General features: G+C 42.1%; 1 protein-coding gene across 1 annotated transcript in view; it reads left to right on the forward strand.

Annotated features, from left to right (window-relative positions):
• The window catches only part of LOC136678358 (NACHT, LRR and PYD domains-containing protein 3-like), a 40,754-nt gene extending 34,276 nt beyond the window's left edge, over nt 1-6,478 (forward strand). Inside the window, exons 11-14 of the mRNA XM_066656396.1 lie at nt 2,804-2,974; nt 3,697-3,870; nt 5,182-5,228; nt 5,934-6,478. Of these exons, the coding sequence (XP_066512493.1) occupies nt 2,804-2,974; nt 3,697-3,870; nt 5,182-5,228; nt 5,934-6,478 (937 nt within the window). The remainder of the gene's footprint in view (nt 1-2,803; nt 2,975-3,696; nt 3,871-5,181; nt 5,229-5,933) is intronic.
• Nucleotides 6,479-18,429: the final 11,951 nt, after the last annotated feature.

Consider the following 18,429-nt stretch of genomic DNA (forward strand, 5'->3'; position numbering starts at 1 on the left):
GCGGCACCTCCGGCCGCGTCTGTCTCCCTGAGCGCGGTGCCTACGGCCGCGTCTGTCTCCCTGAGCGCGGTGCCTACGGCCGCGTCTGTCTCCCTGAGCGCGGTGCCTACGGCCGCGTCTGTCTCCCTGAGTGCGGTGCCTACGGCCGCGTCTGTCTCCCTGAGCGCGGTGCCTACGGCCGCGCCTGTCTTCCTCAGCGCGGCGCCTCCGGCCGCGCCTGTCTCCATGGACGACGTCGCAGATTCTTCTGCCTCCGTGGACGTCGTCGCTAGGACCCCAGTTCCCAAGCACCGCTCTGCGTCCACTCCTGACATTCAGGAGAAGCTTACAGGCCTCATGGCACGCCTGGAGCTCTCCTTGAAGGCCTCCTATCTTCATGAGAGCGACGCCCGCCTCCTCTGTTTCCGTGGACGACGTCGCAGATTCCTCTGCCTCCATGGACGTCGTCGCACATCCTCCTGACTCCGTGGATGACGTCGTCGCAGTTCCGTCTGCCTCCGTGGACGACGTCGTCGCAGTTCCGTCTGCCTCCGTGGACGACGTCGTCGCAGTTACGTCTGCCTCCGTGGACGACGTCGTCGCAGTTCCGTCTGCCTCCGTGGACGACGTCGTCGCAGTTCCGTCTGCCTCCGTGGACGACGTCGTCGCAGTTCCGTCTGCCTCCGTGGACGACGTCGTCGCAGTTCCGTCTGCCTCCGTGGACGACGTCGTCGCAGTTCCGTCTGCCTCCGTGGATGACGTCGTCGCAGTTCCGCCTGCCTCCTCGGACGTCGTCGCAGTTCCGCCTGCCTCCTTGGACGTCACTGCAGGTTCCCCGGTCTCCGTGGACGTCGTCGCAGGGTCTCCAGTCTCCGTGAGTACGGCTCCCTCAGCTGATCCTATCTCCGAGACTGTGGCCACGGCCGTTTCTGCCCCTGAGACTGTGGCCACGGCCTTTTCTAAGCCAGTGACTGTGGCTCCGGCCTTTTCTAAGCCAGTGACTGTGGCTCCGGCCTTTTCTAAGCCAGTGACTGTGGCTTCGGGCCGTTTCTACGCCAGTGACTGTGGCTCCGGCCATTTCTGAACCTGTGACTGTGGCTCCGGCACCAAGGACTTCGAGGCCAATCCCCAGAACTGTGCCCAGGCTGGCACCTTGGACAGTCCCTCAGACTTTTGCCAGTCCTGGGCACCCACCAGTTGTTTTTGTCCCTGTCTCTGTCCCTGTTCTGGTTCCTGTCTCTGTCCTTGTCCCTGTGCCTTTGTCTGTTTTTGTTTCTATTCCGGTCCCTGTCACCGTGTTCGTTTCTGTTCCTGTTAAGGTATTAGTTCCTGTACCCCTACCAAGCCCAGTCCGTTTCCCTGTTAGTCCTCTTCAGTCCTCTGTCCAGTCTAAATGTCAGTACCCTGTTTCTGCTCCCGTCTTGTCCCAAGTCCAGTCACGTTTATCTGCTCCTGTTCTGTCTCAGTCCCCGTTCAGTTTCAAACCTAAGTTCCAGCACCCTGTCTTCTCTCGTTCTACGTCTCTTCTCTCTAGTTCTGTCCAGTATCCGTTTAAGTCTAGTCCCTTGTTCCCATCTCCATTTCCTATCTTGTCTTGAATCTTTTGGTTTCCTGTTTTTGGTTCTTCTGGCCCCCTCCTGCGCCAGCTCCTGGAGAGTCTCGTTTTTCACGCTCCGGGAGTTGCGTGTCTTGGGGGGGGCGTCTGTCACATCTTGACACTTTCTGGTTTGTTTTCTCCTTTCTTTTGGGCTTTCTCTTCGCTGTTTTCCTGTCTCTGCACATGGCTTTGTTTATGTTCATTCTCCGCCTTTGTCCCGCCTATGTTCCGCCTTCTTTTCCCTCGTTATCTGTGTCAGGTGTGTCTAGTTAAGTTCATATATTTAAGCCCTCTTCCCTCACTTCCTGGGATCGGTCATTTTGATTTTGTCTGTTTGCTTGTTTTCTTTGTTTGTGTCACGCTCATGGCTCTTCGTAGTGTTTCTCGTTTCTGATTCCTCGTTCCCCGTTCGTTCTCTTACACCTTTCGTGACCCCCTACTTCGTTTATGTTTTGAAATGTTTGATCATCTAGCTTGCCCTGTTTCCTGTTCGTTAATGTTATCTCGTGTTTCTCGTTAAGTTCGTTTGTCGTGTTTTCGCTTAAATAAATCATCTGTGTTGTAGCGAGTGTGTCCGCTTCCCGTGATCTTCTCCTCACACCACCCTGACAGGAATTCTGTGAAGCCGCTTTGTGACAAGTGCTATATAAATAAATTTGATTTGATTTGAGAGAGAGAAAGACTGGTCTCTTTAAGACATGTTTTCTTCTGTGTTCACTTTTGCTAAAATAAAGTTCATTTATTCATTCATTCATTCGTTCATTCTCTGCAAGCGCTCGTCCAGTTCAGGGTCGCGGTGGGTCCGGAACCTTCATGAAATCACTGGGTACAAGGCAGGAACACACCCTGGAGGGGGCAGCGCAAATGTTGATATCTGCACCTACACATCATCAGCTGATTTTTCTCAGGGGAGTGTTTTACTGAAATCAAACACCACACACAACTCAGAACTGACACATTCAGAACTCACACCGGTTCAGTAAAGATTAGTGAGTCATTCAGGTTCTGTACCACATTCACACACCGTCACAAACTGTAGCTGATTCTGACCTCACTTTTCTGAATGACGTTAGAGAAATGAGGCAGTTTGTGAGAAAAGAAAACACAGTGACGTTTCTCCTTCTGTCACTGAGCGTGATGTTCCTAGCCAGGTCAATATATGAAGGAGAACCTGTCCATGAAATGTTCCTGTAACTATTCAGTGAGTAATGTCCTCTCTCTTTACAGACTAACTGGGTGTAAACTTGGGGAAAAGTCTTGTGAAGATCTGGGCTCAGTTTTACTGGTGAACTCCTCCCTGAAAGAACTGGACCTCAGTAACAATGACCTGCAGGATTCAGGAGTGGAGAAGCTCTCTGCTGCACTGAAGAGTTCACTCTGTAAACTGGAGACACTCAGGTCAGAGTTCTGGGATTTTATTCTTCATTTTCTACTCCTCACAAACATGACTTTATACATTAAAAAAAAAGAAAATTAAGCTCTAGTATAAAATATTAAGGAAAAGACTGGATTACTAGATTATAATTTACATAATGTAATATATAATGTATGATGTGCAATTATTTGTCACTGTATAACGTACAATGAAATGTGTCCTCTGCATTTAACCCATCTGTGGTACACACACACACACACACACACACACACTAGTGCACTAGGGGCTGTGAACACACATCCAGAGCGTTTGGGGTTCAGTGCCTTGCTCAAGGACACTTCAGCCGTGGATGTTCCTGTTGGACCTGGGGATTGAACCAGCAACCTTCCGGTACCAAGCCCGGTCTCTAACCATTAGCCAAGGCTACACTCCATTGGGATTAAAACACAACACAAGTACTTTTTAATGTGTATCTGTGTCTGTAAAAGGAAACATATGGCGTCACATCAATGTCAAAAATAGAGGATGGCCTTTATATTAATTATGTTAAGTTTTTAAACTTTTTTTTTTTTTATAACTTTTACCTTTAGATTTTAACCTGTTTGATACTGGAGTGTTTTTGTAAATTTTAAAGAATTTGGTGCTTGTTGGTTTGATTCTAAACAGCACCTTAATTTGCTTTGAGTAAATACCACATCTCTCACTTTACCTCTCTCTCTCTCTCTCTCTCTCTCTCTCTCTGTAGATTGTCTGGTTGTTTAGTTACTGAAGAAGGCTGTGCTTTTCTGGCTTCCGCTCTGAGCTTAAACCCCTCACACCTGAAAAAACTGGATCTGAGCTACAATCACCCAGGAGACACAGGAGTGAAGCTGCTCTCTGTTAAACTGGAGGATCCACACTGCAGACTGGACACACTCAGGTATTATGATCTGGAGGTCTTCAGTGGGTCAGGTCTAGACTCAGCAGTGTTATGATCTGGGGGTCTTCAGTGGGTCGGGTCTAGACTCAGCAGTGTTATGACCTGGAGGTCTTCAGTGGGTCAGGTCTAGACTCAGCAGTGTTATGATCTGGGGCTCTTCAGTGGGTCAGGTCTAGACTCAGCAGTGTTATGATCTGGGGGTCTTCAGTGGGTCGGGTCTAGACTCAGCAGTGTTATGATCTGGAGGTCTTCAGTGAGTCAGGTCTAGACTCAGCAGTGTTATGATCTGGAGGTCTTCAGTGGGTCAGGTCTAGACTCAGCAGTGTTATGATCTGGGGGTCTTCAGTGGGTCAGGTCTAGACTCAGCAGTGTTATGATCTGGGGGTCTTCAGTGGGTCAGATCTAGACTCAGCAGTGTTATGATCTGGGGGTCTTCAGTGGGTCAGGTCTAGACTCAGCAGTGTTATGATCTGGGGGGTCTTCAGTGGGTCAGATCTAGACTCAGCAGTGGTATGTGGCAGTAAAATGAAGTCCACTGAGGACCTGAATGGACTGAATGACCAGGTCGTCTCAGCAGTGGATTGTTCCAGGACGACACCAAGATTCATCAGACTCAGATTGTGAAAGAGTGAGGAATCATTTTCACACATGAACTGACCACCCCAGAGTCCTGACCTGAACCCACTGAGAGTCTTTGGGACGTGCTGGAGAAGACTTTACGGAGTGGTCCGACTCTCCCGTCGTCAATACAAGATCTCCACCAAAAATGAAGGCAGCTCTGGAGGAAATAAATGTTGTGATGTTGTAGAAGGTTGTAGAAACAGAGCCGTGGTGAATGTGGAGCGTAATCAAAGCTAAAGGTGGTCCAGTGAAATATTAGAGTGTGTGAGTTGTGTTGGTCAGGCAGTGTAGGGGTCTGTGATGAAATGGTCAGTGAGAGCAGGTACAAGGCAGAAGAACCTAATAAATGAGCAGCTGAGTGTAGGATCTAGAAAGGGTTTAATGGAGCAGTTGTAGAAGAGCGACTCTGCTGCATTATTCTGTGTTGAAGGCTGAGAGGAACAGAGGGAAATGGAGGAAATGAAACACAAGAGAAAGAGAAACAGAATATTTCTCTGTGATAAAAAGACAGAGAGGATGAAACACCACAGATGATGATCTTTCTTCTGTTTCTAAAAATTACATCAATGAATGACGCTGTAATGAAGCTGAATGTGGGGCTCAGAGAGAACAGTGAGAACACACACCACTCAAACACAACCATCAACTCACAACTGTGTGTGTGTGTGTGTGTGTGTGTGTGTGTTGTAGGTTGGAGCATGGAGGAAAGATCAGGATAAAACCAGGACCAAGAAAATGTAGGTTCTCTCTCTCTCTCTCTCTCTCCTGCTATTTCTCTTTACATTCGTTGTGTCTCATTGTGTGTTGTTTGTGTGTTGTGTAGGTACCACTTCAGAATAAGACTTCACTTATAAAGGTTTATAAATGGTTTAAAGTCTGTTTATTAATAGTTATGTTGTTAACACATTAATAATCAGTTATAACACAGATATAAAGGGCAACAGTGACCTGTTGTTTGCCAAATAGTGAACCCACATCCATCTACAGTTAAACCTCAGATCTTGCTGAATACTGATCTCACTGTGTCTCCTCCATCAGTCGACATTAACCCCGTCAGCTCCAGCACATATTTGTTAATGAGTTTAACCCTTTAATGAATTACCCACCACCAGAGTGTCTTTTTCTACTTTAATGATAATGTGGTGAACCTTAACATGTGAAATGACTAAACTCACATTCTCAGGTCTGAGCTTATTCTTTACCTCCACATTTTCACTAAGTTCTCTCACACTTTCAGTATTAGACACAAAAGAGTTCACTGTCACACTTCCTTTCTCTGTGTTACAAAGGATTATTAATCACTTTTAAAGTGTTCACAGTCTCATTAATAACCATGTAATAACAGGCTTTTAAACCATTTATAAACCTTTATTAGTGTATTCTTATTTTAATGTGGTACCATTTTATGTCTGATTGTGTGTTGTGTATCTTGTTGTGTGCAGATGCCTGTGAGCTCACACTGGACCCAAACACAGTGAACACACACCTCTCTCTGTCTGAGGGGAACAGGAAGGTGAAGTGGGTGAAGGAGAAACAGTCGTATCCTGATCATCCAGAGAGATTCAGTGTCTGGGACCAGGTTCTGTGCAGAGAGAGTCTGACTGGACGCTGTTACTGGGAAACTAAGTGGAGTGGGGGAGGGGTTTATATTTCAGTGGCGTATAAATCAATCAGGAGAAAAGGAGACAGTGTTGACAGTTGGTTTGGAGAGAATGAAAAGTCCTGGAGTCTGATCTGCTCTAATAACAGTTACTCTGTCCGTCACAATAAGAACAGAACTGCTCTCCCTCCTCCTCCCCCCAGATCTAACAGAGTAGGAGTGTATGTGGACTGTCCGGCCGGCACTCTGTCCTTCTACAGCGTCTCCACTGAAACACACACACTCACACACTTACACACACTCACCACCACATTCACTGAACCCCTCTGTGCTGGGTTCAATCTTAATTATTCATTCTCCTCAGTGAGTTTGTGTCAGATAAAATAGTGCTGTGTGTGATCTATTGTTTTGATTGGTCTTTTCTGTCAAACGAGCTGCTGCTTTAAAATGTGAGGAGAATCACAAAAGACGATGAAACAGAAATGAAGCTCAGTTTGTAAAAGAAAGCGAGCAGAGAGACTCTTCAGGGACAAAACAGTGATAAAACCTGGATCTGAGTGAACACTACACCCCTGCACTTCTCTCTCTTTTATATCCCTGATGTAAACAGGATTTTTCAGCTGTTTATTTGATTTCTCTCGTTATAAAGCGCTGTGTTTATTTACACTGTGCGCTGGTCTCCATCGTCTCTCACATCAAATCTATGGGGAGTCAGTTACAAAACAGTGGATTCTCTGTCTCTGACGTGTCCAGCTCGGTCCTACTTCTGTATCCCAGGCTCCTCAACACCATCTGAGCGCCTCTTCTCTACAGCAGGAAATATAGCTTCAAACAGAGAGAACCAGCCTTAGTCCAGAACATGGGAGAGGTTTCTATTGTTACTCTGTAATGAAGGAGTGAGGGTGTGAGTGAGTGAAGGTGTTTCCTGTAGGAGGAAAGAGGACAGAGGGGATCAGGGTGTAACGGGTGGGTTGTGTTCATCTGTGTCGTCAGTGTAAACACAGACCCTCGTCATAGTGCACTTCCACCTCCAGAACTCTTCAGATATTTGTAAATATTTAGTTTTCAAACGACGCCAAACACAATGTAAGTGTGGGCTAACGCTGAACTGTCTTTGTTCTTGTTAATCTGGTTAATGGTGTAAACTGAGCACAGACAGTGTGTTGATGCTGAGTGGACGGGGGTTAAGAGATGTGTCTTAAAGCTGAGAGGAAACACAAACATAGGAACAGAAGGAAAAGATGGGGCTTCTCTAAGAAACTCTTCTCCTTTCTGAGAGATTGGATTCTGGGGGTTTGTTGTGGGGGGAAATGAAAGTGTGATGTTTGTTGGTGGAAAAGAAGAATTCTGAAATGTACTTTTATTAAATTAAACTTTTAAATGTATACTTTTATTTATTGAAGCCCTCTATTCAGGGTGTAGTCTGTGTGATGGTGTCTCCTCAGGGGGTTGGGATGGTTGTGAATATTCAGTGGGGTTGTGTCAGATGGAGCTTCAGTAAATCTTCAACTATCTTCAGGAATCTGTGTAAAATCTGTTTCAAGGCGGTTCCAGTAATGAACTTTATAGTGGAGCTTGTTGAGAACGTGCCAAAGATCTCTGAACTCCTTCAGATGTTAAAAAGCTCCAGAGCTGGGATTTTCAGGGTTGTGAGTTCTGTTCTGAAGCTGAAGACCAGGGCTTCACTTCACTGCTCCTGTAAAGGCACTCTTTAGAGATACGAGGTTCTGACTCAACAGCCGTGACACGCCTCCTTTCTATCAGCAGCTTCAGTGCAGTTCATCACAAGTTTGGGTACACCTGAGTACATGGTTGAGTCTCTGAGGTGAAGGAGATGAACACATTCACTTCACTTCTGCTTCTCTTTTTATTTTCTGAATTTCCCAATATTTTATGTTTAAAAATAAACAGAAACTGTGGATTAAATGCTTAATTTATAAGCTATAATTATTCTTTTTTTTTTCATTTAGAGAAATTATAAATGTGTAGGTTGACTGAGGTTGTTCAAAATGTCCCACTGTTTAACTTCATCCTTTAATTCTGGCTCTTCTTCCAGACCATGATCATTTAAAGAGATGTCTGTTTTTATTACTGTGTGTGTGTGTGTGTGTGTGTGTGTGTGTTGGGGGTGTCACCAAATGGAGGATGGATTTGTTGCTGTCTCTGTTTCTAAACTAATTGTACAGTTGTTAATAAATGAATGATGAGTCTCTGTTATGAATTTGTTAATAACCACGTTGTGAACGTAAAACAGAAAACGTAAATAAATGTTTTAAAAGTTTCTTGGTTACTTTATCATTTTATAATTTTGCAGTTATTTCATACGTATTTTTCTTTGTATTTTGCCTGTCTTTTGTTTCTTTTTTTAAATCTCTCTCTTTTTTTAAATCTGCTTCTGCTTCCTTTTTTCCTTCTGACGTTTTCACGGATGGCAGGGGCTTCACAAACCTCCATTGGTCACTGATTGTGTTGTAGTGGAAATAGTGATGCACATGTTGCAGTTGCATAAGCACTACATAGGAGTCCATGATAATTAATTATTATTTTATTAATATTTAATTATTTAATTCATTTTGCTAAGCTCCATGTTTGGGAGCCATTAAATAATATGTAGTGTCTTTATCTGTCTTTATTTTAGCTTGGACAACTAGGTCATCTTCACATATTATACAGCAGAATTAGCTAGAATTAACTATTATTAATGAATTTTGCTCATTGACCCGCCGTGGGTTCTTGACTTTGAAATGGAATCTGAACTAGAAATTATAATTCCATACAAAGGTGCACACACAAACAAATAACCAAGGACTGATTTTATCACACAACTGAACACACAAATCTCTTAAGCCACTCAGGGCCTGTGTAATAATCTGTTATTTATATTGTAAAAAACTGCATGTTTCTACTGTTTTTTTTTTGTTTTGTTTTTGTTTTGTATAAGCACATTAAGGATTGCTGCTCAATTTCGTTGTACATGTGCAATGACAATAAAGGCTATCTATCTATCTATCTATCTATCTATCTATTATTAATAATAATATCAAATAATGAATATTGATTATACATTCATATAATGAAAGGGATTACAGCGATACATGAGGGAACAGGGAGATTAATGTATGAGGAGATTTCTCTATGATAATTACTCTAAATTCTAGAAAACGCTATTGTTGATCCCAGGAAGCATTCACCACCAACCTCCTGAGCAATGAAAGAAATGAGACCATGTGACCTTACGTATTCGTGGAGATGGACTGGAGCTGGGAGTATGTCGCTGACGTGCTGTGCTTTCCGGCACGACTTCCTGGAGGGATGCAGATGCAGGCCTGGTAGGTTGCGGCTGCAGGCGTTTCCTTTCTCCCCCTATTCAGACACAGCGACCCCTCTGTCGGAGCTGGTGGTGTTCTGAAGCTCTCTGTGGGGATTCTCTGTCATCGCTGATCTGCCGCCTTGTGAGAGACACGTCCATGCAGGTCTCTCCTGGGCCTCATCTCAGAAGGTCATTCTGAGGGTGCGTGTGGCCGTCTTTGTCGTTGCTGGTCCGTAAGCTTTGTCAGAGGTCTCCTTCATTGAATTCTTGCTGGAATAACTATAGCCCTGTTTATTATAGTTCTCTATTAGGGACAAAATTAATATAGAACTTCTGTCTATTTGGACCATGTTTGAGGGGCCTGAGACTGTTTAAGAAAGTCATGAGCCTGACGCCTGCAGAGTCATTTCAAAATCCGAGTCATTTTCCTGTTTAGCCTTGAAAAAGAATAAAAGACAAAAAGCAAAGAAGCCCCAAGTGTCTGAAGCCTTTAAGTTGAAAAAGCCATCAACTGAAACAGTGCATTGAATCCACACTGGGGGAATACTCCAGCCACAAGTTTCCAGAAAACCAATGTTTCTGAACCTGACAGAGCGTTACACTGCAGCACATAGCAATGTAGCTCTCACTGCACCCGATGTGAAATGCTTCCTCATGGGATGAATCTGTAGGACGTGGCATGGTGGCTGTTTTTACAATTGCACCCTCACTTTCATCCACAGCTCCTTCCTCCACATGCCCTTCCTGTAATGTTAAGGGAGGTGCTGTCACCTCACCCTCTTCTTGACTCATCTCCTCAGACAACACTGTTCCTGTTGCTGCCCCTGAACATGACTCAGTCCTACACTCTGCCTCTACGTCTTACTTATTTTGATGTGAAAATCAGAAGAAAAAAAAGCATGACCACAATTATTTAGCAGGAGAATGTCAAGTAGCTCTCACAGTAAAGAGTTGAAAATAGATGCAAACATACACTACTTTATAATTACAGCATCCCGCCCAAAACTCACCTTTAGTCCAGGAGTTATTTTCATTCAGGCATTTTTACTTTAACAGCTGAGGTTTACAAACGGGGACTAATTGTGCTAGGCAATTATCATTATAAACTAATATATGTTGAGGGCTAAATATAATGCTCTATGATAAAGAACAGCATACAGACAATGATAAATAAACAGGAAATGTTTTTTAGCGGTCTATTTGTTTTTTTTTTGCCATAATAATAGGCCCATTGTTAACATTAACTACTCAGAGTGGGTTTCTGATCTCACATCAAAGGCAGGTCTGAAGCTGAGCTACATCACAGTCTGATGAGGTAAACTGATACAAGTAATGGTATGATATAAACACAGGTCCAGTGCTGTGATTGGAGGGAGTCTGACGAGGGGGCGGGACACTTCTATAGTCTGTGTACACTGTGTGAGGTACAGCACAAATTTAGGATGACTGATTTCATGCCATGGTTTCTGACTTGGGCAGACAACAGAAAACTGACTGGGTGATATTGTTTCACAGTGTGTGGGTTGGTAGGAGCTCCAGATCCACAGATGAACAGACTAATGCACTGATTTTTTTTTCATGTTATGTCCCATTTAACTGTTTTTAAACTGTGGCCATGTAACAACACAATTTGTCAAGGGTTTAAGGGCAGTGTCCAGTTTGAACGTTCAGTAGTATATGATTTTTAATACAATAAAATATATAGGAAAGAAAATGAAGGAGGAAATAAATACAAATGCAGCTAACATTCAGGTTTATATTTGTCAGAGACCTGCTGCACTTTTACTTTCACTTTGTAGGAAATTCTATAGAACAGCCCAGTGACACACACCCTGACTCACTCACAGCAGCAGAGCTTCAGCTCCTCATCAGAGATTTCAGTGACGAAGGTAAGACTTCAGATCTAAACACAGTAGAAATGATCCTAAATGTGAATATTTATAAGTCACTGTGAAGACATTTTAAACGGTCATTTTGGAGCTTTTCTGTTGGTGGATTCCTGCTGAAGCTGTAACACAGTGTAAAGAGAAGCTTGTAGCTCCCAATGAGGAAAAACATAAAGGGCTTTAATGGGATAAAGAGGATAAAGCAGCTTACACCTGACCTGACTCTGTATGAATGCTTGTAGGTGGTTACATATGGAGCCCTGGAGGGGCCGTGGGTAAAAAATTATACAATTTTTTTGTGCGCATGTTTTAGTTCATTCAAGTGAATGAATTAGTAATTTGTTTATGAAATAACTAATTAAATCACTGGGGGCTCCACTGAAGCAAGCTGCCTTTAGCCAAAACCCTTATAATGTGCGAGCCCTGGTACTAATCACTGCAGTCACTGCATTCATTCATTCATTATCTGTAACTCTTATCCAGTTCAGGGTCGCGGTGGGTCCAGAGCCTACCTGGAATCACTGGGCACAAGGCAGGAACACACCCTGGAGGGGGCGCCAGTCCTTCACAGGGCACGCAGTCACTGCACATGAAGTCATCATTATGACCTTAATTAGTCCATAAAGACAAAAGATATCAGTTCAGTGTTCATCAGACTGTGTACATGTGAATTATGAAGTGAATGTACAGAAGTGTTGAAGTAAACGGTGTGCATCATTTATCCTTTGACACAATGATACGAAGACTTTCCTTCATCTGGTCTCTTTTCTATTAAAAGTTAAAGAATTGAAAGCAGAACTTTTGAAAACACATAAAACATAAAATGAAGACATATTAACATTTCTGTTGGTTTTGCAGCCAATGTGGAGTGTATTTATATTTATTTATTTCATTTCTCAGCTGCTTTCTCACTGCCTTTTCCAGCATCCGTAATAAACTCTCCTCTCTGTGTCTTTACAGCAGTGACTGCTTACATCTAACAGAAGGGTTAGTCAGTCAGCAGTCATTAAAGTATATGATGGATATCAGATGAAGATGTTATAACTGCATATATAACTGCAGCAGCAGCAGCGCAAACACAGCCCCACACTCACTGTTTAAGCACTGTTTCCTATTGTACTACACTTGTGCACTTGTTTTCATTAGGAATCGTTAATAATTGCTCTTTATTTTATTTAGGGGTTTTTTTCGAAGACAACATTTGTCACATTAGTGCACAATTTTATGTTCAAATGTAAAAGTTTCCATTAAACCCTTTGTACAGAAACGCCCTCTATTGTTAATCAACATTAATTAGTTCATAGCGTCAAATGATTTGATCAAAAAGCCCTCAACACCACCTCATATGTCTCAGTAGTAACACCACTACACACACACTGACTTTCAGCCCCCTGCTCGGTACTGACTGTTTACACCTGGAGCAGGACGACATTTAAACTCGGACATTTAAACCATAACAGACTGTAAAATCTCTTCAGATTCTGTCTTTAAAAAAACACAGTCTCAGGAGAGAGGCGCCGCACCGGTGAAAAGCTCCAAAAGACAATCCCTTACTCACCACGCCACAGTAAACGTGCCTTTATTTCCTGAGTAACGGTAACGCACTGTTCTGGAGCTCCTAGCGCCCAGGCAATGGTAAGTTTTGACGTAAAGTCTTCGTGAATTCAAAGTTGGGGGCGTTCCTTCTTAGATTCAGTGCAGCTGTGGACCAATGAGCGGCTGCCGGCTGTGAGCGGGGTCCTATTCCCCGGGGGAGGGGTGCGCTGCTGGACGCCGCTCTTCACAGGGATTCGCTCACAGCTCTGAGGGGGCGGGTCAGAAGTGATTGACACATCTGTAAACCAATAGCAGGGACTCAGATGAAGACAAAGAGAGTCGATGTGCCGAGATCACTCACTCTCTCTGGGTCTGGGAGAGAGAGGGAGCGCCTGGGAACATATTTTAGAATAAACTTAAATTGACTTGTTTTATCACAGAACAACCAAATAAAACCTTTATATTGGTGACAGACTTTTGATCACTGAGGTACATACTGTCTACATTCAGTGTTAAAGTCTAGTGTTAAAGTGGAACCGCTCTAAAATGAGTCGAAAACTGCATCTGTGTAAGAATGAGTGTTTTAAAATAAGGGCTGTATTTCCAAAGAGGGCCACAGGGGGGCAGTGTGAGCCCGCAGCGCTTTACCTCCTCTCCCTCCTTTAATGATTTTGCTGGTAGTTTTATGGAGAAAGATTAGTCTCAAAATACTTTACAAATGCGTAAATGTTAATCCACAGATGTGGCGGTCACACCCTGTTACTGAAGAAGAATATTCTGTTGTGTTTCACTGCAACAACAAGCTGAATGTATGAGAGTAAAGACTAAGAGAATGTAAACACAAAAGATCCTCAGTGATTTCTCTGGTAAAAAAGAAAGAAAAAGACCCAATGTTCCCACGACTAACTCCACAGCTATTAAGAGCTTTATTTATATAATCCGTTTATATAATCATGTACCAACAGTGTTTTAAGAGAAGAATATTCTTTTCTATTGTGTGTCTTCATGTGATTTTAATGCTGTTTTAATCTATGAAATCAGTCACTTGATAAACCACAGTGTAAATAAATATTAATCGTTTTAACACAAACTCAGAAAAGAAATCAGTGTCTCACTGTTAACAGCAGCAGTGTTTAATAATTCTTCAGTTTAATTCTCGCTGTAATTACAAGCTTTTATTAATATTTTTATTGTTGTGATTAAAACCATGAGCCTGAAGCTAAACGTGACACAGGGGGTGTTTCTACAGCTGTAGTGGCTATGACTCCAGAAGTAGAGGGAGAGGAGGAAGAGGCTGTCGAGTAAAAAGCTCTGTGCCTATTACGTCCACTAGGGGTTGGAGATAATAAAAGTTTATAAATTATTTAAAAAAAAACTGTCAGACTCAGCCTCAGACCAAAATAATTCTTAAATAAAGTCACCAAAAACAAAGAAACAGATACTGAAGGCAATAATTTACTGTTTTTAGCGTTCAATATTGCCTCATGGCAGCTTTAAAAGCTTCTTAGAAAACAGGATAAAGCTTCAGGGGGACCACAGGCCAAAATAACAAACAATGACTAAAAATAAACCAATTCCACTAACTAAACTTACAGAAAAGAAAATACAAATAGCTGCCCTGTCTACTCTCACCAACAACAGGGCCCAAAAGCATAAACAAAATGACAGGTCTCCCTTACAAATCCTGTTTAAAATACAACAACCACAGAATACAACATCAAAAGGTCTTTGGTCTGACACTGTTGGGCAGCCCGCTGAAGCAAAGGATCGGCTTGGACAGAAGAAAAGGAGCAGCTCCCCAACTCCAGGACAATGGTCCTTTTTAAATCTCCCGCCATCAGAGCCAGCCAATCAGAAGTGAAGGATGTGGGTGGAACAACAGGCAGCAAATCAGCCCCAAGAGCATTCACCTAAAATCTCCAACAAAGAGAAAGAACAACAAACACTCCAAAATAACACGGGACGTAACACCCCCACCACCAAAATTTAACATACCGTGTTATTTTACAATTTAAACACGAGAAAGAGCATCAGCGAATACACTCTCTGACCCTTTTTTATAACAAATCTACAGATTCCTGAACAACAAGTGTCCACCTCACAATTCGTTGATTGGAGTTTTTCATTCGAGAGAGAAATCAACGGACAATGGACAAATGTAAAAGTCAGTCGATCTGTGCACCCATGCTGCAGTTCTGCATTTCTTGGTCACAGGGTTAAAGCTCTTGGATCAAAGAGAAATGCACCACTTTTTAAATGCTCAGGGTGCTGTACGTTTAGTGACTGTCCAGTTGAAGTAGATGTTGTAGTGCACAGTGAGGCTACTCTGAAAGCACTTGTGTCCTTCAGAGGTGAAACTGCGGTACACAGTGAAACTGAACTGAACAGGCGTCCTGTGAGAGCAGAAGAACAACTTCGTACAGATCAACAACTTGTAGGAACACTTCCAAGGGCTCTTTATCTTCAAAATCTGCAGGAACGTCAGAAAGCTGTATTTGAGTCTGGTTGCAGAGATGAAGCCCCAACTCCTGGGGTTCTGAAATCCATCTCCTGGAGACAAAGAGGCAAGAAAAGACCTCATAAAAATGAAACTCTGAGTCTCCAGAAACTGACTCGCCTCACAATGTGCTTCAGAAACTACTCCTCCTTCCTAAAGGAGCAATGCTGTGGTCAAAAAGGAGCACTGACAGTTTTCACAGACGATCAAAAGAGGACACAGTGTATCTAGATGCTACAGGGAGTATTCTAAAAAAACTATAAAACAATCCAGGTCCATTTTATGTATGAGATCGTGGAGAGAAACCAAAACAAAGGTTGTCCTCCTTTCCCTGTCGCAACTGATGTGACATGTGATCACACCACTGCTTCTGTTCTTTATTTTCTCAGTGTGTTTCAAACGGATCGTGTCAGACTTCATGGACACAGGAATATAAACCCAATAATGATTGTAGGTGATGGCCCTATTGTCCTCATGCAGACAACATCACAAGTGTTTTGCCAAACAACCCTCAGCGATTTCCTTGTGAAATACTTCAAAACAGTAACTGGAAAAGGCACCACAGAAGACTTCAGTCTCACTGTTCTTCACCGCTGTCTGAGCCACATCATGAAGAATGCAAAGACCCTATGGAAATAAACAGTTAGTAACATTGTGTTTGTTTGTTATTAATGTGTATTAGTCTGTGTAACTGACCTGTAATATGTACATTATAACAACTCTAAACTTTCTATTCCTCAGTCAGTGCTCCCAGTCACTACAAGTTGTGTGTGCATATATTTGACCTCCTGACATCAGCACAATGGCAGAATTAGACGAGGTGCTTCTCAGCTGCACTGTACTTTTTTCAAGTCCATACAGTTCTGAAAATGTACAGAAGCACTTCACTGACCTCCAGGCACTGCTTATGGCCTTTGGAGAATCTCCTGTCAATGACAGCAGCATTGTTGCCGAGGACCTTGAGGTAAATACTTCATTATGATTTTCATTAAACTTCTCTCTTTACCCTTTTCCTCAATCCGTAAATATGTGATTTATTTTATAGGTCACCGTGAGTCAAACACCATTTCAAACACATTTCAAGAATCTCATCAGCAGCGCACCTCTGGACCAAGAAGGAGACCCTAATGTTTACTGCTCTAGGACATTCACCTCTTCCTTAGTCACTTACGTCTCGCCCCAGGCAGCTCTGTGGACAGGTTTGACGCTGGGTAGGTGATTCATTCAGGTGATTCCAGTCTTAGTTCATGCATACAATGTACATCTGTGAAAATGTATATCTCACAACAAGGAACATTTCAGGAACATGGTGTTATTTTCGGTGACCTGGGGAGGCGTGGTGAGGGGCTGTTTATCAGCAGTTCTCAAAGAAATGTTCCAGAATTTCAATGAAGACCCTCCAGGTGAAATATACTTCAAGTGTTTCTCAGTTTAAAAGTATGGTCTGTATTTTACTAGTCGTGCTGCTGGAAATAATCTGATATATTACAGTGAAACACGCCATTGATCTTCAGAACTTCACCAAAGTTGCCCATGTTGCCCTTTTAAGGGAATGTGGTGATGGAGAACGAACCACGAGGAAAAAAGAGAAAAGGTTTGAAAAACAAACACACACAAAACACATGATATAATATAAAAGATAAATATATATTAATTGAATGTAAATATTAAATTATTAAATAGGATTTATCAGACTCTGCTCAGACAGTCATTTAAGAGTTATTTAAAGATCTGTTTTTCATCTTTCCGGACGTCTACAATAAGACAATATTCATATGTAACAGTGATTGTATATTTTTATCTTTAAACCGTTATGAATGATTGTATAAGTATTAATTATTAACACCACACTTAGTGCAAAAAGATAAACACGTGCAGCACAGAGAAACCAAACATCTGTATTTTAATTAACTATTAATGTCATTATCTAGGAGCAGAAAATACAGAAAGAGGTGTGGAAACAAAGAGAAGGGAATCAGAGGGGAGTCTGTGTCACGCCGATGAAGTAGACATTTTTGTACAAAGTGAAAAATATAAGAACCAACAGTGAGTTCATGAATTAACACCTGATAGTGTTTTATTTATTTGTTTTTTTTAAATGTACAATGTTTTAGATAAAAATGATACAAGATAATGATTAAAAATTATTAGGTAATTGTTAAAAATGTAGTGAGAAAAACAGTTATTTTGAATGTTTTAAAGACGTCTTCAAGAACAAACAGCACACATTTGAAAGCAGAAGAACCAGTGGACGATGAAAGGGATGAGGACCTCATTTATAAGCGGCCGAGTACAGCACAGGGGCCTTTTTATAGCTCATAGTTTCATGGTCATATTATTTGGACAAAATGTAATAAACACTCTACTATTTGTGTTAAAACTCTATTGACTTGTGCACTGACGTGTAGTTATTTATTTACTGACATGACTTTTCCAGTTTAAAACAGAACACTAAATCCCCATTGACTTGTGCCTCGCCTACAGCTGACATTCAGGAAACAGCACCAGTGACAGTGAGATAACCACATATCACCACATTAATAATATATTATTCTACAACTGACACTTCTTTAGGTTTTTAAACAGTGTCTGTCTTCAGAATTATAATAAGTTTTCACAAAGGAAATATCTGAATGTGAACTAATGCATATTTCTATATGATTAATATCCACAGAGTCATCCCATGAAATCAATGACATCTACGCCATCCACATCTTATGAGCCTCTAACTTCAGAGCGTGAGCCGAGACAGAAACAAGTTCATGAAACAAAATAAACTGTTCCTTTAAAGGTGTTTATTTTATTCAGTCTGTAGCTCAGTACCTTCCAGTGATTCTAGAAGAGTAATAAAGGCTTAGCCACGAAACATTAAAACACTGTACCACTTTAGAATAGGACTACACTTATACACTTTTATTAACGTTTAACAATCTGTTTATTTATGATATTTATTGTGTTGTTAATATATTAAAAATAATTAATGATGTTATAAAACATAAATAGAAATGGCCTCTTTGCCAAATAGTGAACCCACATCCATCTGCACTGTTAGACCTCAGATCTTGCTGGATACTGACCTTACTTTGTCTTCTCCATCAATCGACATTAA

This window comes from Hoplias malabaricus, chromosome 2 (assembly GCF_029633855.1).
Source record: "Hoplias malabaricus isolate fHopMal1 chromosome 2, fHopMal1.hap1, whole genome shotgun sequence".
In the NCBI taxonomy this organism is placed as follows: domain Eukaryota; kingdom Metazoa; phylum Chordata; class Actinopteri; order Characiformes; family Erythrinidae; genus Hoplias; species Hoplias malabaricus.